This window comes from Canis lupus, chromosome 14, assembly GCF_003254725.2.
Source record: "Canis lupus dingo isolate Sandy chromosome 14, ASM325472v2, whole genome shotgun sequence".
In the NCBI taxonomy this organism is placed as follows: domain Eukaryota; kingdom Metazoa; phylum Chordata; class Mammalia; order Carnivora; family Canidae; genus Canis; species Canis lupus.
Window position 1 is genome coordinate 7,786,911 of NC_064256.1, and position 25,578 is coordinate 7,812,488.

At 50.7% G+C, this 25,578-nt stretch overlaps 2 protein-coding genes across 6 annotated transcripts in view; both read left to right on the plus strand.

Moving 5' to 3' along the window:
• The first annotated feature begins 483 nt into the window (after positions 1-483).
• PRRT4 (proline rich transmembrane protein 4) lies at positions 484-10,797 on the plus strand. 3 transcript variants are annotated; one of them, XM_025471567.3, is made up of 5 exons: positions 484-667; positions 1,901-2,624; positions 2,710-2,814; positions 3,170-3,289; positions 8,414-10,797. In XM_025471567.3, exons 2-5 carry the CDS (start codon positions 1,973-1,975, stop codon positions 10,237-10,239), a joined length of 2,703 nt encoding a protein of 900 aa, XP_025327352.1. In that variant the 5' UTR covers positions 484-667; positions 1,901-1,972; the 3' UTR covers positions 10,240-10,797. The 3 variants fall into 3 exon arrangements, with proteins under 3 accessions (XP_025327352.1, XP_025327351.1, XP_048949335.1); XM_025471566.3 differs by lacking the exon at positions 484-667 and having other exon boundaries at positions 762-2,624; XM_049093378.1 differs by lacking the exon at positions 484-667 and having other exon boundaries at positions 762-2,624; positions 9,675-10,797.
• Positions 10,798-15,926: 5,129 nt separating this feature from the next.
• RBM28 (RNA binding motif protein 28) overlaps positions 15,927-25,578 on the plus strand; it is a 30,999-nt gene continuing 21,347 nt past the window's right edge. Inside the window, exons 1-9 of one of the 3 annotated variants that reach the window (XM_025471564.3) lie at positions 15,933-16,167; positions 17,029-17,114; positions 20,486-20,644; positions 20,963-21,057; positions 21,471-21,546; positions 22,223-22,315; positions 23,022-23,093; positions 24,672-24,837; positions 25,004-25,146. In XM_025471564.3, the coding sequence (XP_025327349.1) occupies positions 20,527-20,644; positions 20,963-21,057; positions 21,471-21,546; positions 22,223-22,315; positions 23,022-23,093; positions 24,672-24,837; positions 25,004-25,146 (763 nt within the window). In that variant the 5' untranslated portion in view covers positions 15,933-16,167; positions 17,029-17,114; positions 20,486-20,526. Of the gene's footprint in view, positions 16,168-17,028; positions 17,115-20,485; positions 20,645-20,962; positions 21,058-21,470; positions 21,547-22,222; positions 22,316-23,021; positions 23,094-24,671; positions 24,838-25,003; positions 25,147-25,578 lie in introns of all 3 variants that reach the window. The other 2 variants (XM_025471563.3, XM_025471565.3) reach the window with 2 other exon arrangements.

Below are 25,578 nucleotides of genomic sequence, written 5' to 3' on the forward strand. Positions count from 1 at the left end.
GCGCGGGGCTCCGGCCCGCGGCCGAGTGTTCCCGGGCAGCAGGGCGCGCGGCTGCGTGCGGTGGGCCGCCAGGGGGGAGCGCGGCCGTCGGCGCGGGGCTGCGAGCGACATGCCCGCCCCCGCGGCCGACCGGCAGCGCGGGGTGGACGAGCGCGTCGGGGCGCCGGGCACAGAGGCGGGGGCGCTGGGCGCTGCGGTGCGCGCCCGCCTGGCGGCCCGGGCGGGGCGGGGGCGGGGCGGGGAGCGGGCGGGGAGCGGGCGGGCGGGCGGGCGGGAGGGGCGCGCGCGAGGGAGGGAGGCGGGCGGGAGGAGGGCGGGCGGGCGCGCGGTCAGAGCGCGGCTGCCGCGGAGCCCGGCGCGGGCGGCTCTGCCGGGGAGCGGGGCTCGCAGCCAGGAGGCGGCGCCGCGGGGAGGGAGCGCGGGGCGGCGAGCCGGACCGGGCGGGCCGCGGGGCACAGCGCTGCGGGCCGCGGGCCGGGCCACACCGGGGGCAGCGTGGCGGCGTGGCCGCGGTCGCCGGGACGTGCCGAGGGGCGTCGGGCGCGACCCAGAGGACCGGCGAGACTCGGCGCAGCGTGGTCCGGCTGGGCGCCTGGGCCGCCGCGACCTCGGGTCCTCGGGGGACTTGGCAGCGGAGCCCCGCCTGCGGGAGGGAGCGGAGGAGCAGGTCGGCGGGTCCGGGCCGGGGGAGAGCGCGAGCGAGAGCCGGAGCCGGCGCCGGCGCCAGCGAGCGGGCGAGCGAGCCTTCGAGGGCTGGGAGGGTGGGTGTGTAGAGGGACGAAGGTGTGTGATGTCTGTACGGAGTGCGTGGATGTGTGCGTAGGGGTGTGTGTGCCTCTCTGTGTGACTGTATATACTGTGCGTGTCTGTGAGGGGCGTGTGTGTGTGCGCGTGTGTGGAGAGACAGGGAAGGTTGGGAGCTCATGGAGCTTGGGTCTGAACCCGAGTAAGGGAGGGCATTCGGCAGAATCGGGTGTGTGTGTGTGCGTGTACACGTGTGTGTGCAGGGTGAGTGGGTGAGTGTGTCACGGGAGCTAGGTGTGGCCATGTGTGTGATGTAAGGGTGCCGGGTGCACGTGTGTCCCTGGCTTACCCTCCCCTTCCCCCACCAGATGTGTGTGCGTGGAGGGGGTGTTGGGGGGAAGGTCGGACTCCACTGCAGCAGCCCCTTGCCCGGCTTGCCTGCCTGGCCATCTTCCCCAGGAAGCCAGAGCCGGCCAAGCTGCCCCTCCCCCAAACACTTCTAGGGTTAAGGGAAAGGGAGCAGGCCAAGCCCCTGGAAAGAGGGGACAGGCTGAAGGGACCGCTTCTGCCAGACCAGGGCCCCCTGCTTCTCTGGCGGGAGCCTGGCTGCCTTCCCCAGCTCGCCAGATCATCCAGCCCTGGGCTTTGCCCCTCCCAGGGCCCCGTGTTCTCTGGGCTCTGAGTGAGAGACAGTGCCAACACCGTAGCTTAGGGCCCCAGGTGGGCGTGGGAGCAGGTTGAGACTCCTCTGTGAGGGTTTGCTTGTTCACAATTGTATTAGCAGAAGGGTGCTTGGCACATAGTAGGCCTCAATAAATATCTGATTTATTGGAGAGGAGAGAGGGAGGACCAGAGGACAGGAGAGAGGGAGGAAAGGGATCTGAGTCTGGGAATCAGCTATCAGGTGAGGATGAGGGCAGCTGGTTGCCATCAGAGCCCAGTCTGGTAGGGGAGCAGGGCTTTAGGGGGAGGGGAGGGAACCCACAGGAGAGAGATCTGTTCTGGGGCCTGAATGGAGGAAGTAGCTGGCAACTCTCCTTGGGCAGAGCTCTTTGCATCCTGCCCCCCACCACCTGCTTCTCTGTGACCAGCAGCCTCTCTCAGGGGGCATCTGGTCTCAGGCAGCCAGGGCTCATAGCGCCTCTCCTCTCTCCAGGACCTTCAAGCTCAAAAGGTGCTGAAGAACTGAGCCCCTGCCCATTGAGGCCACCCGAGGCCAGGTGGGGCCATGGCAGGGCATAGCTGTCTGGGGCTGGGGCTGTTCTGCTGGGTCCTGCTTGCTGTTCCAGTGGGGCCCCAGCCTGCCTCCTCCGTCACAGGTGTCCCTCTTACCACTCTGACCTCACCACCTCAGAGTGAGGCCTCTATGCTGTCTCTCAACCTGGGACTTAACTTCAAATTCCACCTTCGGGGACCTGCTGCTGCCTGGGCACTCCCTGTCACAGAGACCCAGCCGCTCTCTTCTGGGCCCAGCCGGGAGCCTGAGGAAGAGGTGGCCAGTGGGCTGAGGACTGATCCCTTTTGGGAACTGCTAGTGGGCTCCCTTGGGAACTCCCCTCCAGAGTGGGGATCTGCTGAAGGCAGCTCTACTCCCTGGACCTCCTCCCTGTCTCCAGAGTCCACATCCCCCATCTCTGGGCCCACTGACCGGCCCACTGCTCCCTATCAGCCCAGGATGGGCACCGTGACCTGGAACACTGCTCTGACAGCTACGGCACCTCCATCCAGTGCTCCCAGGCTCCGCCAGAGTGAGCTGGAGCTGAAGTTTGACATGGCGCTGAGAGCAGGTGCGGCCCCCACACTGGGGCATCGAACGCTGCCCCTGCTGCCCAGCCTGAGGGCCAGTCTGGCAGAGATTGCCGGGCGCCTGGGACCCTTTGGTGAGTACCCACCCCATCTGGAGGAGAGCCCCTGCTGCAAAGCCTGGCAGGTAGGAGGAAGCTTCAGCCTGGGCTCCTTTTGCAGGGTTCTTTGGCACTACTCTGTCCCCACTGCGGAACCTCTCAGGCCCAAGCCCCTTAGGCCCAACTCCATCCCCAAGCTCTGCCTCTCAGGTTTCAGATTCTCCAGGTGAGTGTTTATTTCATTGCAACCAACACTTAGGGAATACTTCTACGTGCCAGGCACTGTGCTTTGGGCCTAATCAGCAAACACCCCCCCCCCCTTTTTTTGACTCTTTGTTGCTTCTCCTAGGGCCTGGGACACGGGCCACTGCTCCCGTAGGGGAAATGCCCTGTTTGCCATATGGAGTTTGGTTCGGTCCTAGTAGCTTACCTCCAAGGGTGCATGTGGCTACAATTCCTGTTTGGTATATACTGGCTCCCTTAGCATAAGCTCTGGGGGAAGGACAGTATTTTCTCCAAAGTCCCAGAAGCCAAGGCTGGCTGGTAGGATGGCACTTGAACCCTACATGCTCCCTTTGCAGGGTTCTTTGGCACCACTCTGTCCCCACCCCCCTTCCCCCTGGAGAGAAAGCTCCCAAGCTCAGGACCGTTGGACCCAGCTGCTTCCCTAAACTCTGCCACGATGGCAACAGCATCAGTAGGTAAGTGTCCAATTCACTTGAACATGACATTTATTTAGCACTTACTGCATGCTAGCCACTCATCTGCGTTCTGGGACTTTTTTATTTCAATGTCATCATAGTCATCATCACCATTCTCTCCTTCGTCACCATGGAGATATATATTAACGGTCTGAGAACCAGTGTTGCTGGGGATAGTCCCACACAGAGTTAAGTAATGGTCCTCTGGGAGTTTTGTCATCCCAGGCAGAGCAGGATGTAGACAGTTGTATCAGAGGCAGACAGATACAGGAGCTCCTTCATGGTTCCCACAGTCTCGGTACCAACTCCACCCTTCACGCCAGCCTGCCTGGCCTGCCTCTCCACCCCCTACTCCAACCTTGGGGCTCTCGCCTTTGCTGTGTGATATGACACGACATGTTGTCAACCTTAGCAGAGCTGGGCCCCTCATGGGAAGATGTGGAAGAGAAGACTGTGAGGAGACAGATGCCACCCTTATTCAAGGGAACACTTCAGAATATGCACATAGACAAGCTGGTGGTGCAGAGGAAAGAGCAGGGGCTCTGGAATCTTGAGACTTGGTTCAGAATCCCAGCTCACTTCCAAACTGGCTGGGTGACCTTGGGCAAGTTATTGAACCTCTCTGACCCTGAATTTTCTCATATATCTAGGGTTTAATGATAGCACCTATTTTGTTATTGTGAAGCTTCCAGATAACATAAGCTCTTGGCAAGAGGCTGGGCATGAAGTAGAAGTTTATTAAAGAGTAGCTGTTAATCGTGGTTTTTTTCCCTCCTGCATCCCAAATACACTTCCAGACCCTCCTGCTGGAGCACCACACCCTTGGCCCTGAGATGTGATGGACATCACAACCCACATGGCAGAGTCCACACTCAGGGAGAGGCTGTGGGAGGGGAGGCCCAGGGAACCATGGAGAGGGACCTCCAGGCCCAGCTTTAGTTCTGCAAAGCCTTTCCTGTTGCTGTGAATCCTCTCGGCCACTTCACAGTGGGAACCAGCTCCTCTAGCTTCTTCCAGTTCTAGACTTAAGACAGAACCTGACTCTGGCTCACTCCCCATCAGTTGCTGCACTCTTGGGCCTGTGGGGATTGGGGGGGGGGGGGCGGGGCTGCTGATCCCTCCCCATCCAGCCTAGTGTGTAGCAGTGGCAGGGTCTGCTGTAGGGTGGGAGGGGGCAGGCTCTGTGGCCCCAGGGGAAGGATGTTGGCTGGCGGTCTGTCAGCCTGGGTGACAGTGCTGGCCAGGCAGGTTTAATGAGTCTGGACAGTATCAGAGGAAGCCCAGCTTGCTGCCCTACCTCCTCCCCCCTCTCACTGATGGTTGCAGGAACTCAGCCTCTTCCTGGTTATTTCTCTCAGATAAACCCAGGAGGGCCAGAGGCTTCTTGGTGAGGTCAAGGGCCTTGCTCAAGCCAGCAGCGTGTGTAGGGAGTAGTGTTAAGCACTTAAGGGACAAAGTGAGGCTCTGTGTGTCTCCTCTAGGGCCTTCCTAACCTAGGTGTGGTTAAGCTTTGATTCTAGGGCTTCTCTTCTCTTGCATTAGGTTCCCTTCACCTTGGACAGAACTAGTATTCAGCTGGTATACTCCAGGAGAAGTTGTGCAGGTTATTAACATATTGAAAGACTTTGAAACCAGTTGAGAAGTACCCACTGGCCTTCACCCCCTGAGCACTCCCCTCCACTCCCTGACCACCAGGGCTGATGTCTGTTCTGATTGGCTGCCATCTGTGGCATTTACAGTTGTTAAATATTTCGAATATCTGTTACCCTGACAAAGAGGATCAATCTTCCATGATCCTAGAGGTGGGGGTTGGGAGAGGAATGGGGCCAGGCAGCTGAATGGGCTATAACTTCTACTGGGAGAGTAGCTTCCCAGGCCTTTGATCTGGGCAGCTGGTAGATAATCAGGCCTGACTTTCCAGAAATCTAGCAGGCCCCTCTCCCTGACTCCTCCCCAGCCAGCTGTGACCTCACCAATTACTCACATTGACATCCTATCTCCTTTCTTGCCCCTGAGGTCAAGAGGGGCCACAGGCCCAGAGTGGGACCACCTTGTAAGAGAAGGCCGCTCAAGAGAGGGATCCTAGGAACTCACTATCATCTAGGCTCTTCTTGGGAAGACTGAGGACTCCTTCTGGGGAAGCCTCAAGTAGGGAGATGGGATGAGGTCAAGCGGATTCTTCCAAGGCAGAAGCTGGGTCTTCTCTGCCTGTTGCCACTCACAACATGGCCAGCCCTGAGTACACAGGGCATGCTTACCTCCCCCCAGAAAGCAATGCTCCTACTTCAGAACTGCCCCCTCCGAGACCTGAGTTGTGCCTGAGGTCTATACTTTGTCTATTTTCTGGTTTTAATTTTTTTTTTCTGGCTTAGAAATGTTAAAAATTTGCTCTAGTTGCCATAGTGCTTGGGGACAGAGGTGAGAGATAAGGTGTCTTGTGACCCTCAGGTAAGAAATGGAGCTGGAAGAAGGTAAGGTAGACCAGATCTCTGACAGCTGCAACTTGTCTGCTCAGTGAGCAAAGAGGAGGCTGTGAGGGGTGGCAGTCTGTCTGGCTCAGGCTGTGGAGCTCCTGGGCACGGTCCCATTGCCTTTCTGCAGAGCCCGCCAAAGTGGGGGAAAAGCCAAGCAAACTCATCCACTTTGCAGAAGTGGGTTGGGCAAGAGCATCTGAGGGGACAAAGGAATGAGGTTGATGGAGGGGGTACAAATATTTGATGCTGCTAATGTCAGATTGATACCCACTCCTGATCAACAAGCCATCCCAGCCAAATGATCCTTACTAAACTCATGACTGTGTGTCTTCATTAGGTGTTCAGGGGTGGTTAGTCCATCCAAATGATGTTTTTAAAATAGGGTTCACAAAGTGAAATGATGTGTTGATGTTCACTCATTTGACTAAGGATGTGCTAAGAGACAACAGACTTTTGTTGGTTAAATCAAGAACTAGTTTGAGGCCAGGAATAGTCACGCTCACATGAACACAAACTGATGATTGATGGGTGATAAACATTAGCTGATAATGATGATACCAACAACAATCACATATCGAATGCTTATTATGCACCAGGCTCTCTGAAGAGCTTTGGACACATCATCCATTTATCCTCCTAACAGCCTTATGCAGTAGGTACTCTTCCCATTTCAGACTTGAGGAATGTGATGGAACGGGGACCAGGGCACATGCTGCTGTTCGCAGTAGGCAGCAAGCTGTGTATATTTAAATTTTTGGCTGCTCCCTCTCTGCTCTCCCCAGTTGTCTGATTTCTGTCTTCCCCCCCCCTCTCTCTCCAGAGCCCCTTTCTGCCCCCCTCACTCCTTTTCCTTGTTCTTGGGATGGCTGTTTTGCACATTCCCAGTGTGAACTGGCACTGACTGGGCATGCACCTGGGGTCTTCCCATATTGTACAGCTGAGGCAAGGTGGGAGCATGGCCAGGCGGTTGGGGCAGGAGTCTGCCTGTCAGGAGACCCTCCCTTCCTCATTGTACATCTGCCTCCTGTGCACCTCCGCATCCTCCCCAGGGTGTCTCCATCCTTCACCACCATCTTCCTCCCTCCATACTTGTTTGCAGCTGCAGTTCTGCTGAGCTTGCTAGGTGGAGTAGGGAGAGGTTCAGCCTGAAACATCTTCCTTTGCTGCCTGGCCAGGGGAAGAATCCTTGGATCTCTTTCTAGTTCTTTTCTGGCTCCAAGAAAGTAAATTAGGGATCTTGCTCCTCATCCTCTCTTCCTTGACTCCCTCCCGCCCTTTTTAAAAAAGATTCATTTATTTATTTTCAAGAGAGAGGGAGAGAGAGGGAGCAAGCATGCATGGAGGAGGGGCAGAGGGAGAGACTGTCTTAAGCAGATTCCTCACTGAGCAAGAAGCTCAATCCCATGACCTCGAGATCATGACCCAAGCCAAAACCAAGAGTCAGGCACCCAGCCGACTGAGCCACACCAAGTGCCCTTTGACTTTACTTTCCCCGAGGGATGTGAGGGAGGTGTTGGAGCACAGAATGGGGCCCGGGGGGCCTAAGTTAGCAAATCCTAGAGCACTCGAGGGGCTCACTCACTAAGATGGCATCTTATCCCACTATGCTCTCCCCAGTGGTTCCTTCCTGGGAATTCAAGGGTAGCCTTGAGACCCAGGGGAGTCCATTCCAATGTCACCTTCTGTACAGTGAATTGAGAACTAAAGGGGCATGCACCTTAAGAGCCTTAGACAAATGACTGAGTGACTGAGTCAGCATGGGGACCGCGGCCATGGGAAGCTAAAGTCTGGGGGTGTGGCAGACAGGAAGGCCGGTGAATAGGAAAGATTGTGTTCTCCTCAGATGCTGGGGTCAGGAGTGTCTTACCTCTACCCCCACTGCATGTATGCACATGTATGCAGAGGGGCTTTACCTAAAGAGACAGGGGGCAAGGGGTAGCAGATGAAAAAGGGCAGGGGAAGCTTCTCCTAGCACCAAGGTGGGAGTTGGGAGTCAGGGTTACAGAATAAGAGATAAGCAAACTAGCATTATGAAAAAGGTCTGGAACCATGAGAAGTGTCTCAGACCAATGTTCAGAGCTGGATTCTAGTGGCAGCTCTGCCAACTTGTGACCTTGGGCAAGTCACTTTGTCTCTCTGTAGAGCCTCAGTGTTTTCACTAGGAAAATAAGGGGATTCATTTACGCAACGAGTATCTGCTCGGAGCCTCCTCTGAGCCAGGCACCATTTTAGGCGTGGAGATTCAGATGTGAGCAGAGCAAAAATCTTTGTTCTTAAGAAGCTTTCTTTCTGGTGGGAGGATTGAACTAGAGGGGCCTTCTCCAGTTCCTTCCAGTTGTAAAATTCGGTGGCCTCTTAAGAAAAAACCCTCTTCAGTAGAACCTCAGAGCGATGAAGGGAAATGAACAAAGCAGATAGCTGAGGGTGGGTCAGGGATGCCTCCAGGGATGAGAGCTGAAATTACTGAGGAGTTTGATGGAGTTTGAAGGCCGGCAGAAGGCAAGGGGCTGAGAGACCAGGTGAATCCCATATTTAAGACAAATGTGTCCTAGATGTTATGAAGACTCTGACTGGCATACAGGCTACTGACTGTAGGGAAGTCAAGGGGAGGGCTGCACAATTGCCTCACACAAACGTTCTTTGCCCACAGACCCCACCATCTCCACCTCTGGCCTAGATGAAGCCTCTCCTGCCAGCCTTGGGAAGCCTTCGGTGGAGCCAGAGTGCGGGCCAGGGTCCTGCAGCATTGCAGGACTGCCTGGAACCGAGGGGCAGCCTCCTGGGGCCCCGCTACCGCTCTTCTTCCTGACCCTGGAGGCCGACTGGGCGGAGGCCAGAGCTCGCTGGGGGCTGGCCTGGGAGGCCCACGTGTACGGGGTAGGCACGCTTTTCGGCCTGGTGGCCCTGCTGGCGCTGCTGGCCCTAGCCCTCCTGCCCTGGCGCTGCCCGCCCGGCGCCCCCTGCCTGGCGCTGCTGGACCTGCTCCTGCTCTCGGCCGGGACCACGCGGGCCTTCCCGCTCTTCTACGACGCCTACGGCCACCGCGACCGGCTGCCCCCGCTCGCCTGGCTGCTGCTGCAGGACCTGCCGCTGCCCTGCCTGGCCGCCGGCCTGGGCCTGGCCTGCCTGCTGCTGGCCCGCCCGCGCCCGCCGCGGTGTCCCGCCGGCCTGGCCGCGCTGCTGCTCCTGGGGCTGGGGCTGGCGGCCGCCGCCGCTGTGGGGAGCGCCGCCCACCGCCCGCTGCGGCCCCTGCGGCTGGCCTCCCGCGGGCTGCACGCCCTCCTCGCCGCCCTCCTCTCCGGGCTCCTGCTGGCGCTGTCCTGCTGGGGGGGCCGGCGGCGGCGGGCCGGGGCGCCCCTGGGAGGGTCTGGTTTCAAGGGCGCCACCCCCGTCCCGCAGGCGCGCAGCCCCTTCGCCCCGCGCGAGTCCTGGCGGCGCGCGGCCCGCACGGCCCCGGTGGCGGGCACTTTCGGGCTGCTGAGTGGAGCCCTGCAGGGCTACGAGGTGCTGCACGCCTTGGGCTATGGCGGCCAGCCTGGCCTGGAGGGACCCTGGCCCTGGTGGGCCTTCCAGCTAGGCCTGCGCTTGGGCGAGGTGGGCGTCGCGCTCCCGTTGGCGCTGCTGGGCCTCTACCCTGCGCTCAGCAGTCCCCGTGTGCCGCCGCGCTGCTGGGCCAAGCTCTTCCGCTTGTCCCCGGGCCACGCGGCCCCGCTGCTGCCCGGGGGCTGGGTCACCGGGCCTCCAGACAAGGAGCCCCTGGGTGGCGCCATCGCCCGTGGCGACGCGGAGCTGCTGCAGCTGTGCGCCCTGGCTGGGCCAGGCCCCGATCTCCTACTCCAGGGAGGCGGCTGCCGGGGCTTCGAAGGGGCGGCGGGAAACCCGGCCCCTTCTCCGGCCTCCTCCCCCTGCAGCGATTACACCGTGGACTTCCGCCCGCCCTCCCCAATCAACCTGCGGCGCAGCATTGAGGAGGCCCTCTGCAGCGAGGCCCTGCTCACGCCCGGCCTCTTCCAGGGCCCTGCCTTCGGGGAAGCCCTGCCTGGGCTCGGCCTCTACCGCACCACCTCGCTGGGGGCGAAGACGCGGGCTGGGCCCAGTGGGAGGTCTGAGGAGGCCCCTGGCTCCTCTGCGCCCCAGGAGCTCCCCTCTCCCGGGGCCTGGCCCGCAGGCAGCAGCGCCTCTTCTGGCTCACTGTGCGGACTTTCGCGGGACAGCTCGTCCATGCTGCTGTGCTCCAGCCCGGACAGGCCTCCACGCTGTCCACTGGTCTGCGTCCTCAGTCCACCCAGGCCCTCAGGGTGCAGCCCTAGCCTCCCGGGCTCAGGCTCCTACCAGGCTCTGTCCCCACCCTCCCGTGACTCCCCAGAGCCCACTCCTGAGCTGCAGGCCGCAGAGGCTTTGCTGCAGGAGCAGTTCCTGGACGCCTGCCGACAGATCGATGAGCTGAGTGTGGGCAGTGACACCATAGACCTGTGAAGAGGCAGCCCCCTGGCTGCCCCAGCCTATGCCCCCTCCTGACGCCTGCTCTGCCCGAGACCTGCACACTGTAACCCTTCCCCAATCCTGCCTGGCTCAGATACCTCCCCCTGCTTCCTTCCCCATCCAGGGGTCCCTGGGTGGGTGGGTCAGCAGCCAGGTTCTATTGATTGGGAGTCAGTGCCACCTCCTCTGGAGCCCTGGGTGCGGATCCCTCAGCTGCAATGCTAGGCTGGCAGGGGTCCCACTTTCCTTGGCATTCACCAGCAATAAAGTTCCAAGGTGCTCCACTCCTGACCGCCACTCCCCATTCTGGTGCTGAGTGAGAGGGGCTGTCCTCAGAGGACCCTCAGACTGGCTTCAGTCCCCACACCCACCTCTGCCATGCCCAGGAATCCCATTACTGTGTGAGTGAGACTCCCTGTCCTCCACAGGGTCCTTCCCCATAGAAGGGTCCCCCATAGAAGGATCCATGGCCCATCGAGGAGACTCTACAGCAGTTGGGTGGGAGGTGAGCGCTTTCAGAGTTAATTTATCAATAAAATATTTTCAGAGAAAGGTCTGATCTTCTTGGAAAGGTTTAGATGAGTTAACAATAGCAGCGGTTCCATCAAAACTGAAAGACAAGCAGTGTTTGGGTGGGATGGCTTCATCTTAGACTCCAGTGACCTTCACTCCTGACTGCACAAAGCCTTGTCCTACAGCTGGGATGAGCAAGGACCCTGGGAGTGACCCCTTGAAAACACTCTGACTCTCTGGGAAGTGGCTTGTCAGAGATGAAAGAGGCCCTGAGAAGTTAGGCGGGAATGCTATAGACTTTGGTGGAAATGTCTGCATCCCTAGGAGCCTGGCCGCAGGCTGGGGTGGATAGCTGGCTAGGGATGAGTTAGTAGTAAAGTCCTTCATGGAAACATTGATACACGTGTCAAGGGCTTGATTGCTTTGAGCTGGGATCCCCAGCAATCTCCCTGCCATGTTCCCCGGAGGAATTCACAGAGGACACTATCTGCTCTACCTACCAACAGGGCCTTTTCAAAAGGTTGGACTTAACAACCCTCTTATCCTTCACTCATCTCCCATAGGTGTAGATCCTCCCTGAAGAAAGGCCCCATCCTACCCACCAAAGCAGAACTGACAGTGCAGAGACCCAGGCACACCAGGCACTCTGTAACCTCTCCCTCGTCCAGAGCATTTGGCTCTGAGCTCTGTAGTGTGCATTTATCACTTGGCTAAAATGCAGTAAGTTCAGAGTGGCACTAAAACAGGGTCATAGATGAGGTTTGAAAATGAAAATCTGGCAGTGCTCTGGCAGATGTCTTACACATCACAGGGAAACCTATAGGGGCATAACATACCAGGCTCAAAGTGGAAAAACAGGAATAGGAGTGGTTTTGTCTCCGACTCTGCCGATCAGCTCCTGGGGATTTGAGAAGGGAGGCCGGGGAGTCAAGAGGAAAGCAGGCAGGGAGGCCGGGAGGGGTGGGCCCTCACCAGACCAGGCCCATGCGCCAGTGGGAGAATGAAAGCACCACTCTCCTTGCACCTGAAGATCTGTCTTGCCTGACAGGAATGTGCAGGGTCTCAGACCTCAGAAGGAGGAAGAGTCAGTGATGTTTGGGGAGAGTGAGGGTCATAGTAGGGAAGACCATGAGAAGCAGGTGGGACAGGCGCCGCTGAGGGATAGGATGAGAGTGGTTTTTGACTGTATCTCCTCCATCACCTGGCTCAGCTTGGCTCAGAAATTCTTGCTGCATCGTCACTCTGGGCTGAGGCCCAGAGAGCTGCCAGCCTCCTAATTACAGGCATTTCTCATTGGTGTCGTTGTGGCTGTAGCGTACCCAACATTGGAGCTGCTTTATACCATGGAAGGGGTGCTTGCTGCCTGGAAAAATTGCTCTTTTTTTTCCTCACCAAGCCTTCCATCTGCCTCTACTCACACCCAACTTCTTTTGGCCACCTCTTCCTCACTCTGATGCTTGCCAGCTGGCTCATTCATTCACTCTCCCCACCAGGGATCCTGGGGTTCATGCACACAGGCTCCAGCAGAGCAGTCCAAGCCCCACATACCCTGCCGAGTCAGTCTGTCGGTCGGTCTGTCTGTCTGTCATTCCTCCCCTCCCCGTCCACAGACACCCATTCACAAACTCCTTTACTGTCTGGAAGCTGTGGATGGGGCTGACGAGATGGGGTTGGGGAGGTAGACTGCAGCTCAGTGTTCACCAGCTCCAGCACTTTGGTTTTCCTCAGCAAGAGCTACCTCAGCCCTTTGACTTTATAAAGAGGCTAAGACTTTGGTGTGACAAGCCCTCCCTTTCGTCCCGTGCCTCAGCCCTCACCCAAGCAGGTTTCCCAGAGGAACCCAGGTAGATCTTAATGCATACACCCTTCAGTTTCAATTCTGAGTCCCTGCAGGGAACTGAGAGACAAATTCATTCATTCATTCATTCATTCATTCATTCATTCATTCAATCTCTTTAAAACATTTCATTGAATGCTTACAATATATGAGGTGCTGAGGAAAGAGGTGAACGAGGTGGGCGCCAGCCCTGAACTTATTAAGTGAAGGTCTTTGTGGGTAGGCAGATGCTGATCTAATCATATAGGAGGGCCTGACTGGCTCAGTTGGCAAAGTATGCGATTCTTGACCTTGGGGTTGTAAGTTTGAGCCCTACTTGGGTATAGAGATTATGTAAAAATGAAATCTTAAAAAAAGAATTAATCATATAAATAATTACAGTAGCACTAATGGGTTATGAGAAGTGCCAAGAATAAGAAGGAAGTGGTATTCTAAGAAGGTTTGGCTTGCAAGGGGAAGTGGAACCAGAGGGATGGTGCCTGGGAGGCTGGCTGGGAGAGAGCACACAGCCCAGGCCTCTCTTACTTCCTTTCCAGGCTCCTGCACAGTGATGGATGAGGGAGAAGCCAACAGTTTATTTCCCCTGGAAGCCACGTTGCTGATGTGGTGCAGGGCACCACAACTCCTGCTATTTAATAAAGAACACTGCATGTGTCCTGGGTAGATGGATGAGCAAATATTCCTGACTGAAGCACCACGTGGTGTCCCTAATGTGAATGGATAGGAGAGGACTGGGCTGAGGTTGAGGCTGGGAGACTGAGATGGGGGGCCGGGTCTGAAACTCCGGAAGTGTAGATGGGGTCAGCAGTGTGGTTATCCTTCCCTACAGGCACAGAAGTCCTCCACATTGTGGGTGGCTGCTGCCCCCTGATGGGCATAGGCAGACAGTTTTGTCCTTTAAGGAAGGTCTGAGTGAGAAGTACTTAAAACAGAATTGTGGGGCATCCCAAAGAGGGGGGGGAAAAGCCTTCTTAGGATTCTTTTCCCTCTGAACACTGCAGCCAGCACTGGGAAGGCCTCCCTATAGCTAGAGCCCTGAAGCTTGCAGTTAAGTCTTTGGAGATAGAATTTTGATTTCTAAAGTGGTGAAGAGGCAGGAGAGGAGGCAAAAAAAAAAAAAAAAAAAAAAAAAAAGAGGGAGGAATGTGGAATCCCAAACCGACTTTATTCAAATGACACATCCCACTTCCTTTGTCTATTGGTCTCTGTCTATCCGGGATAGGATTAACCTCATAGCCTTAAAAATCTGTTTTGCATTTCAGAACTTCCTCTCTTGAGTTATGTGTTTAAGAATAACTGGCATTTTCTTTTGAGCATTATTTACTTGGAGGTAGGGCTTGATAAATCTGATGTTAAGTGTTCAGGCTCCCCCCCCCCCATTACTATCAACCAGTCATCCCATCCATCCAAAATGTATTGAAAATAAATGGGGTTTGAAGAGAAAGGGAAATTGCTTTTCACTGTACCTTTTGCGCTTTTTGAACTTTCTACCTACCATGTGTTCAGGTTATACTGTTGAAAAGTTATTATTTAAAAAGTGCATTCTCAGTTGCAACCCCTGCAGGGTGTGGCAGTCTTGCACACAGGTCAGTTCCTGAACCCAATGGAATGGCAAGTAGTCTCTGCCTTCTAGGTTCTAGGAGCACCCAGGTCTACTGGTGGAGTGAGATCCCTCAGCCTTGGATCTGTCTGATAAGCTGACCTGAGGGAAGTTTCTCTCCTGTCTCTGGGAGGACCTGTGTTCTGGGTCTCTGTGTGTGTATGTTATGTTTGTTTTGGGTATGTTCTCATGGTATCTTGTAGTGTACATGCTACGATTTCTTTGTAAGTTTTTAAAATTAATGTCTGTCTACCCCCCACTAGACTTCATTCTCCATGAGAGTAGGGACTAGTGTCTCTTTTTAGCTTACCAATTTTATCCCTAGTGCCTGGTACATAGTAGGAGCTCAGTAAATATTTATTGAATGAATGATTGTGTGTGATCTGTGTCTGTGCATGCTTTAGTAGCTGCAATTTGTCTGTGAACTGTTAGAGGCACAGTTATAGCTATCTGTTATAGTGTGACAGATGTCTCATATTCTCTGAAAATATGAGGATTGTTAAAATGATGTGTACGATGTATGCATCTATGTGCATTCTGGTTGCATTTTATACATGTAATTGGGAGTCTGTGGTGACAGTGAAGAAATAATTTATTAAATATCAATTATATGTCAGATCTTGGGTGAGACCCCCGAACAAAAAACGACTTCCTCTGCCTGCTGTAGTACTTTGGGATCACCTCCTGGAAGTGAGATTTTAAACTGGGTGGGAGTGGGTATTTACCCCAAAGATATAGATGTAGTTAAACAAATGGGACACCTGCACCCCAATGCTCACAGCACAATAGCCAAACTGTGGAAGGATCCACAATGTCCTTCGACAGATGACTGGATAAAGAAGATGTGGTCTATACCTACAGTGGAATATTACTCAGCCATCAGAAAGGATGAATACCTACCATTTGCATCCCTGTAGATGGAACAGGAGGGTATCATGCTGAGCGACTAAGTCAATTGGAGGACAATCATCATATGGTTTCACTCATATATGGAATATAAGAAATAGTGAAAGGGACCATCAGGGAAAGGAGGGAAACTGGGAAAAATTAGAGACGAAGACGAACCCTGGGAGACTCCTCTAACTGGGAAACAAAGGAAGGGTTGCAGAAGGGCAAGAGGGTGGGGGGAAGGGGTAACGGAGCGATGGGCATTAAGGAGGGCGCGTGATGAGATGAGCACCGGGTGTTATGCTATATGTTGGCAAATTGAATTTAAAAAATAATAAATTAAACACACTCAAAGTAAAAATAAACTGGGTAGGAACTAGCAATGCCCCACAGTGGGGGGTAGGCGGCGAAGGGGTCCAGAGGGGCGGTACTGGACTAGAGGTGGAGCCCCGCTTAAGAAGCTCCGCCCCCGGCCATAACTCCATAACTTTCTTTCTTTCTTTCTTTCTTTTCTTTCTTTCTTTCTTTCTTTCTTTCTTTCTTTCTTTCTTTCTTTCTTTCTTTCTTTCTTTCTTTCTTTCTTTCTTTCTTTCTTTCCTTTTCTTTCTTTCTTTCCTTTCTTTCTTTCGTCCTTCTTTTCTTTCTTTTTCTTTCTCTTTCTTTCTTTTCTTTCTTTCTTTCTTTCTTTCTCTCTCTCCTCTCCCCCCCCCTCCCCTCCCCTCCCCCCCTCCCCTCCCCTCCTCTCCCCTCCTCTCCTCTTTCTCTCTCTTCTCTTTGTTTTGTTTCCTATCCCGGAACGTTTTTTTCTCCTTCCACCACGTCCTCTTCCGGACTCTTTTGAATGACGAGCACTTCCGGAACCTCCGGGCAGCTCGGCGTGGTTGGCCTGCCGGAACCGGCTCCTTGCCCGGCGTGTGCGCGGGCCGGGTTCGCTCGCGGGCTCGCGCGCCCCGGTTTCCCAGCCTCATGGCCGGGCTGACCCTGTTTGTGAGCCGCCTCCCGCCCTCCGCCCGCAGTGAGCAGCTGGAGGAGCTGTTCAGTCAGGTGGGGCCGCTGAAGCAGTGCTTTGTGGTGACGGAGAAAGGTAGGGGGCGGGGCTGCCGAGGCTGGGGCGGGGGCGGGGGGCGCCCGGCGGGGACATGCTCCCGGCCTCAGCCAGCCGGTGATGCTGCACCCGCTCCGCCGAGAAGGGGCTGGGAATTGCGTTTCTTTTCTAAACCGACTCGGTTCTGGATGAATCCATAGGGGTCCGTTTCTGGAAGTCAAGGCATTGCCTTTGGGTTACAGAGCGCTTTCCATTTATTACCCGCGCTCACTTTGCAAGATATTAATTCGATAACAAGGAGATAGTGAATGTTTAATAACACGTCAGTAAGGCTTATTGAGAGTCAGTCTATCGCCTGGCATGGTGCTGAATTCCGCACGTGTTAATCTCATTTAATTTCCTCAACAGACTTGTTGGGTGGAGAGACTTAACCCCATTTTACAGACAGGAATCTGGGGCTTAGGTTAAATTTGGTAACTTTAAGTTCGTATAGCTTGTAAGTAGTGGATCCAGAATTTGGTTACTTGACCCGGAGCTCCTAACCAGTATGCTCTTCATTTACTCACTTATCCATTTACTCGTTTATTCATTCAAATATTTTTTGAATGGCTACTCTGTACTAGGCGCTGTTGTAGGTCCTAAGGATGCAACCTTGCATCAAACCAAGCCAAAAAACTTGCTCTTACGTCTTCAAGATGGGGAAGACAGCCAATAAATAAGCAAGATACATAGTTATAAGGGTGGTAAATACTAAGGAGAAAAATAAGTCAGGAAGGATAAGGAGTCTGTGCGAGTGAGTGTGCGAGAGGAGGGTTGTAGAGGAGTGAGGAATGGCAGGTATATAGAAAGCAGCCAGGGAAGGCCTGACCAAGATGAGGGAGTGAACTTGTGTCTCTCCAGGAGGAGTCTCGGTGGAGGAAACAGCAAGCTCAGGAACACTGGAGGAATAGCAAGGAAAACAGGGTGACCACAGTGAGTGAATGAAGGTAAGAGAATTAGGAGATGAGATTCTGGGGTACCAGATCATCTAGGACCTATAGGCCATTGGAAGGACTTTGACTTTGAGATGAGAAACTACTAGTTTTGGATAGGGAGCAGTAAGTATGATCTGGCTTACATTTTAAAAGTTTCTCTGAGGCTGCTGTTGGATAATAGGACAGAAGCAGGGAGACCAGATAGTAAGTAGGCTTTTGCAATGATCTAGGTGAGAAATTATGGTGTTGACCAGGATGGTAATAATGAAGGTGGTAAGAAGTGATTGGGATATGGATATTTTTGAAGGTAGAACTGAGAGGATTTGCTGATGGATCAGATGTGGGGTATGAAAAAAGAGGAGTCAAGTTTGACTCCCAAGGTTTTTGGTTTGAGCCCCTGGGGATATTGATTTGTGTAGTACTGCTATATTCCCCATATTCTGTGTGATGCTCATTGCATCACTGTGTGAAAGGGTTGGCATGTATTGGAATGAGGAAGAATTGTAAGGATTTTAATTGTAGAAGCATTCCTTCCTCTTAACCTAGACTTCAAGGTACACTTGAGATAGGCACCTGATGTTCCATTTAGCTCCCTTCTAGTCAAGAGGCTCTCTCTGTAGGTGGCTGTTGCTTTGCCTTTCAGCAGAACAGCTAGCAAGAACTGGCATCCTGTAGCCCCCCCCCCAAACCCCCCCACCCCGTTTCCCTCCATGGTATCTGCATATGTGATATGTGAGTAGGCAAGTTAACTGTGTGCCAGTAATCCCTCCATCATTAGCTTCTATTTCATTAATAGCAGAGGTTGGAGTTGGGATTGTCCACATGGCTCTGATTGCTATACAAGCCATAACACTAGCCTGGTTCACTGTCATTTTAAGTAGAGATATAGGTGAGTGAGAAAATGAGAGTGCTCTACAGCCTTGTTTCTTAAACTGCAGATTATTACTTGTTAGTGGGTTTTGAGTGGGTCGTGACAAGAATTTTAAGTAATTTGTACACCTAGTGTGAGGCTCAGACTTACAACCCCCCAGATCAAGACTCTCATGTTCCATGACTGAGCCAGCCAGGTACTCCATTGGTTTTATATGAAAAATATATATGTGTACTGGGTTCTACTATAAGTTACATTCATTACTTGGGAGAAACACTGTTGTCCAGTGCTTAGTGGTTCTGTCCTAGGGAAGGACAGGCATTGAAAGGGAATTCTCTTTTGGGTCCTCAGAATATAGCAGAGGTGTAATTTTACCTTGTACCCTGTGTATGTGGTCTAAATCTTAGGGGAAAAAAGGGGGGGGGGGAAGCTCTATTCCCTTTTTTTATTCCCTTTTTTAAAGATTGTATATTTTTCTGTCCAGATAGTCAGGATGTGTTGGAAAGAGTGCTGTACTGGGATGGGAAGAAGGGAGGGGATGTGGGATGAGGTCTTAGTTGTGATGACTTGAAGGCATGCCACTTAACCTCTTAAAGATGGGGATGATATCACAGGATGTTGTGGGGATTCAAATAAAATGAGAGTGCTTTGTGCAAACAGTGAATGGCATTTATTGTGAATACATGTTTTTATTTGGTGCTGAGCTCGTTCACGCATTCACGTTTCAGCTGCTTTGTTTTTGGTTGTACTGATCAGGAAGGGCCCTGATTTTTCTTCTGACTTCTGACAGTGAGTGGGCAGGCCTTGTGAGGAGTCCCAAGAGAAAAGACCTTGATCTCCAGATCACAGTATGCCTTCCTAGGGCAAAGTACCAGCTTTAACTATTTATGTGAATTGGCGTCCTGTGTTTGAGGGCTTGTACCCTGAAGTAGGTTCAAGTGTAGTTGAAAAAGAAGCAGAGCATATGAGCCATGTTTCTTCTTTGGGTAGTAGGCAGACTACCTGGTCTTTTTTCCTTTTTAAAAAATTAATTTATTTATCTATTTATTTATTTATCTATTTGAGAGAGAGCGTGTAAGGGGAAAGGGAGAAGAAAGCAAGAGGGAGATGGAAAAGCAGACCCCCAGCTGAGCCAAGGAGCCAGTGCAGGACTCAATTCCAGGACTGTGGGATCATGACCTGAGCTGGAGGCAAATGCCCAACCGACTGAACCACCTAGGTGCCCCAGTCTTTTTCCTTTCTGATGCAGTAAATGACTTAAAAATTTGAGTACACAAAATGTTAAACCAATAAAAGCATACCAAAAAAAAGGGCAGGGGATCCCTGGGTGGCTCAGCGGTTTAGCGCCTGCCTTTGGCCCAGGGCGCGATCCTGGAGTCCTGGGATCGAGCCGCGTCGGGCTCCCGGCATGGAGCCTGCTTCTCCCTCCTCCTGTGTCTCTGCCTCTCTCTCTTTCTCTCTCTCTCTCTCTCTCTATGTCTATCATAAATAAATAAACAAATCTTAAAAAAAGGGGGGGGCAAAAGTTGGTTATAGTTTTTATTTGCAACTATTAATCGGCTTGGTCCTAATATTCTTTATGGCCTTTATATTGGTGGAGTCCCATGGAAAGAACAGGGGGCTAGTGATGAGGAATCAGTTGAGCTACTAACACTCTGGTGCATTAACTAGTTCACTTACTTTCCTCCATCTCAAATTATTCATTTGGAAAGGATGAATATTACCTACCTCAGTGTGTTCTAGAAGTGAGATAAGAGATTTATAGCTACTTTGGAAAGGTTAAATTTGATATTGATTGCTAAGGCTTAAAAATGGTAATAGTATCTGCAGGCTCCCAAAAACAATGTTTATTGTTTTTGAGGTTCTTTTATCAGGGCCTCGGGCATTCATTTCTGATCTGCTGCATTATTACACTGCAGTTTTCAAAGTTACCATACTTACCTTTCCCATCTTCTCTGGTAATATTCCATTCTCTTTGATGTTGAGTTATTCTTTGGGGATATAATGGATATCATGGATCTCCAGTATTCTCAAGAGTATCAGGAAAGGAGGAAGAAGAGAAGCTAACAGTGAAGACACCAAATTAGAAGAGGAAGCCTAACAATTTCTGAGCAAAGTGGGGAAGGGGCCACTGATGCCAAATTTGTTTCTATCTCTCCTGAAAATTTTGGCAAACTGATAAGAGGATGGTCTGGCAGTATATTTGCTACTGAGGGCCTTGAGAATTTACTGGTTTAAAAAAAAAAAGAATTTACTGGCTTAGGGCTCTTGGTTTATTTTTTATTTATTTATTTATTTTTTAAGATTTATTTATTCATTCATTCAGAGAGAGCGAAGAGAGTGGCAGAGACACAGGCGGAGGGAGAGCAGGCTCCATGCAGGAAGCCTGATGTGGAACTTGATCCCAGGTCCCCAGGATCACACCCCAGGCTGCAGGCGGCGCTAAACCGCTGCGCCACTGGGGCTGCCCGGGCTCTTGGTTTATGATTCTCCCCCACCCTTCACTTTTCAGGGAGTAAGGCATGTCGAGGCTTTGGCTATGTCACTTTTTCTATGCTGGAAGATGTTCAGAGGGCCCTCAAGGAGATCACCACTTTTGAAGGCTGTAAGATCAACGTAACTATTGCCAAGAAAAAACAGAGGAATAAGTCCAAGGAAAAGGGGGAAAATGGTGAGTTTCTAGTAACTGAAGGTAACTTTCCCTCAGGGTGAGGAAGAGAGGGGGGGAAAGGGGATAGCTTCTACATTTAAAGCTTCCTTAAATTTCTTTTTGATGTCCAAAATCATCTAGTGTATTTTATTACTCATTTTTGTCTTTTATTTAATTCTAACTTTGGAAATCTGATGGTCCTGCATGTTGTCATAGTTAACCCTGTGGGAAATGCCTTTTTTTTTTTTTTTTGCTGGTAGCTTCTTTCCTGTGATGTTCTGGGCCTAGAGGTAGGTGATTTTGGATCGCAGACTTATTTTGTTGCCTCTTATTTTTTAGAAAATTCAGAGCCCCCAAAGAAGGAACCAAAGCCTAAAAAACCCAAAGTGGCAGATAAGAAAGCCAGATTAATTATTCGGAACCTGAGCTTTAAGGTGAGTGATGGAGAAAACACTGCCTGTTCTCCAGGCTGTTGGTGCTCATTGGTGGAAATCCTCACCTAGATGATATAATTGGACATATTTCCTTCTGGGGATGAATCTTAGCATTGTTGAATACAGAAAATGGGCCTGTATAAACAATTAATTAAGGATATTAAGTGTGAAGATGCCTGCCTTTTGGGACACTACTACTGAGATAGGGAGGAGAGGAAGAGCTCTTTGATGTCTATCTTGTCTCTTAGATCCAAAGCAAGATGTCTACTGTTTAGAAATGTTTGATATCCTAGTCTCAAGAGTAAAAAAAAAAGGAGTGAGAGTATGCAAGTTCTTTGTAATGAATTGGTTTAACAGTTGATGTTTCACGTTTATTTTCTGTGATAATATCTTTTCTTCGCTTTTGGCATCAGTGCTCAGAAGATGACTTGAAGACAGTATTTGGTCAATATGGAGCTGTCCTGGAAGTAAACATCCCCAGGAAGCCAGGTACCAGTAAACCTTCATTTGTTGTAGATTAGATTAAGATTATTTAAAATAACGGTCTTTTTCCATTTCCACCTTGAACTAACCACAGTTTGAAATAGAAATACAGGGGCACCTGGGTGGATCACTCAGTTGAGCATCTACTCTTGATTTCAGCTCAGATCATGATCTTAGGGTTGTGGGATCGAGTCCCAGGTGGGGCTCACACTTAGTGCAGAGTCTGCTTGTCCCTCTCCCTCTGCCCTCCCTGCCGCCCCCCCCCCCCCCCCGCACATGCATGCACACTCGCATGCTCTCTCTCTCTCAAATAAATAAAATCTTTTAAGCAAAATAGAAATACAAAGTTCATGTCATACTCTTTATGAGCCCCAGATGACATGATATGCCTACATAAAGTATCAGGCACAGTGCTTGACACCTAGCAAAAACTCAAAAAGAGTCTTATTCCCCCAGTGGCATTTTTAATTAGATCAGAACTAGTTTTAGAAGATAAGTTATAGTTCAAGAAAATTGCTCTGCCCAAGCTTCAGTCAGAGCATACTCAGTAGGAGTACATAAGCTACTGCTTTGGGCAAGGGGCTGACTGGTTGGCAGGACTTGGGTCATCTTGTAATGTCCTGCTTGGTGTTCGTTAGCTGCCCACCTGCTGCCTCTAACTTCTTTGTCTGTTTGCACGCAGATGGAAAGATGCGTGGTTTTGCTTTCGTCCAGTTCAAAAACCTTCTAGAAGCAGGAAAGGCTCTCAAAAGCATGAATATGAAAGAGATAAAAGGTAAGTTTTATATACCTATACTATTCATCTAGATATTTCTGGTGTTTGGATGAATTAGTACAGTAACCCACTTTCTACATTTTCAAAAGGTGTTTTGAATTGTTGAGAGTCTTACTGCTAATATAGAAGCTGTTTGGTGAAATATTCCTAGTGCTTGATCTTAGGGTTAAACTTGAAAGAACGCAAGCCATTATTCGCTATTCCTTATTTGGTGATGAGTGTGTACTTAAATCTTTAATAAAAATATATCCCTGAAATAATCATTGATAGATGCAGATTGCTGTCCAGGGAATGTGTGGATTTTGCAGGTTCTCTGTCTTGGTCTTGATCACCCTTGAGCTCTGGTGGGCTATTAAAGAAGGGCTTGGCTTGGAGACTTTGTAACTTCTGTGCAAAACTCTTGCTTAGTCTAACTGGAAACTTGTCTACCTGGAAACACTGTTCCATTCTTTCTTTACTTTTTTACTTTCTCTTACCCTAGGTGTGGGGGCTGTGTAGAAAGGCAAAACAACATTTAAATTGATACAGAGCTTAAGGGTTAAAAGGGGCAGGCTACTCTGAGCTTTATTTTGGAACCAGTGTTCTCTGAATTGGCAGTTTCTTTTGTTTGTTTTGGTTTTGTCACTGTCTTTGATGAATAAGAAGTCATTTACAAGAGATGTTAAAAAGAGGAAGACCTTTCTGATGATACTTTTCTGTCTGACAGGGCGGACAGTGGCTGTGGATTGGGCTGTGGCAAAGGATAAATATAAAAATACACAGTCTGCCTCTGCCCCAGGTAAGATGTGGTGTTGGGTAGAAGGGCTTGTATGTCCTGAGGTGAGTATGGAAACATCCCTATCCTACGGAAAATTATAAGGGAACCTACTAGTAAGGGAACCCAGTAAGAATATTGGGTCAAAGATACAAAAGCACAAGATTAACAGAAAGAATGAGACTAAGGATTAAGAGAAACTGAGTTCTTGCAGGCTCAGAAATGAGCCCAGAGCTTTGTTGATTCATATTGTACCATCTGGTGATCTGGTCTCAAAATAGGATCTTTTGAGTCTAAACCCACTCCTGAGTGTGAATGTGAATAAGGAGTAGGGCCTAAGTTCATTGTCCCCCTGACGGCTGTCCTTTCCCAACTTTTCTTAATAGTGACTGAATATTAAGAATAGAGAAACTGGGGATCCCTGGGTGGCACAGCGGTTTGGCGCCTGCCTTTGGCCCAGGGCGCGATCCTGGAGACCCGGGATTGAATCCCACATCGGGTTCTCAGTGTATGGAGTCTGCTTCTCCCTCTGCCTCTCTCTCTCTCTCTCTCTCTCTCTCTGTGACTATCGTAAATAAATAAAAATTAAAAAAAAAAAAAGTTGTATGCTCTACAAACGGAGCCAACCAAACACCCCATCCCCATTAAAAAAAAAAAAAAAAAGAATAGAGAAACTGGGGCACCTAGATGGCTCAGTCGTTGAACATCTGCCTTTGGCTCATGCTGTGATCCCAGGGTTCTGGGATCGAGTCCCACATCAGGCTCCCCTCATGGAGCCTGCTTCTCCCTCTGCCTATATCTCTGCGCCTCTCTGTGTCTCTCAAGACTGACTGACTGACTGACTAAATAAATAAATAAATAAATAATCTTAAAAAAAAAAAGAATAGGGAAACTTTGGGGCACCTGGGTGCCTCTGTTGGTTAAGTGTCTGCCTTTGGCTCAGGTCATGATCTTGGGGTCCTGGGATTGAGTCCGATATATGGCTTCCCTGCTCAATAGAGAGTCTGCTTCTCCCTCTCCCCCTGCCGCTCCTCCCTGCTTATGCTCCCTCTCTCCCAAATAAATAAGTTAAAAATAAAAATAATAGGGAAACTTAAAACTTGAGGGTTGTTTTGTTTTTGTTTTTGTTTGTTGTTTGTTTTTTAGAAAGCAGTGGCTTTGAAACCACCAGGAGCTCAGAGAACAGAACTCACTGAGATGAAAGTTTGTGGCTGAGCTCCACAGTAAGCATTGTGCTGGCTGTGGTGCACAATGGCAGGCTGTCTGTGGGCACTCAGTTGCTACTTCTCTCATTCTCAGCCTGATTAACCTTAAGGCTTCTGATGAATGGGACAGGCTTCCAGGGAATCTCAGTCATGAGGGGTTTTTGTTGTTCTTTTTGTGGTTTTCCCTCATACTTTCTCTTACATGCGGTAAGAAAAAATATATAATATATAATTTTTTATATTTTATGATATATTTATGTAAAAATGTATTTTTCATAGTTATAAGATCTAGTCCTAGCCCCAAGGAACTAGGAGCTTAGGGTTTTAGTTACTCTGTTCAAATAACCTTGTTTTGGATTCTAAATGAATTCTTGACTTTCTTTATATCTGTGTGTAGGTGAGAAGAGGCCTGAACCTAAACATCAGGAATTAAGTAAAGAGAATGGTAGGGAAGAAGAGGATATGGAAGAGGAAGAAGAAGAAGAGGATGATACAGAAGAGGAAGAAGATGGGGAGGAGGATAAAGAATCAAGGGTGACCAAGCCTGCACAGATTCAAAAGAGGTAAGCAGCTCAGCTTGTTCTGAGACAACAGAAGAAGATCTAGGATTATCTCTGGGAGGAGCAGTGGTCTTCCCTGCCCCCATCACGGCAGATGTAATGTGTGTGATGAAGGGGCATAGACCCCTCTGGCAGCCCAGATCCTTAGTTCTGAACTGTGCCATTGCAGAGCTGTCAGGAGGGCTGCACCTGCAGAGAGCAGTGAGGAGGATCATTCTGACGAAGACAGCGGCCTGAAGGAGAGAGATGATAGTATTGATGGAGAGGAACTGGCTCAGAGTGACACCAACAGTGAAGAGCAAGAGGACGAAGGTTTGCCTGGGGATCTTTGTAGACACTTTTACATTTAAAACCGGTTACTGACAAATGTGCATCAGTTCAGTGCACACCTCTCATTAAATAGGACCCCAAAGTGGTCTGTCAGATTCATGTTTCAGTGCTGAAAAGGATACCCTTATATTCCTTCTAAAGGTTTTTGTTTTGTTTTAAAATTAGTTTGGAATGGCATTTGAAGGTTAAGATTCTCAGGGAATTTAAAACCTGGCTTAATGCTGAGGCACTACTTCTCTCTTGTTTATCCAAGGTGAATGAATAACTGGATAAGCAGGATATTATATTCTAACACCAAGTGGATTTTAAACAACTCTTGTGAATTGAGATAGGGATAAAGACCTCTTGGGGCATTTTGTAAAGCTGTAATCAAACCCAGTTGCCACCTTTATAAAGAATGTTGGGTGTAAACTC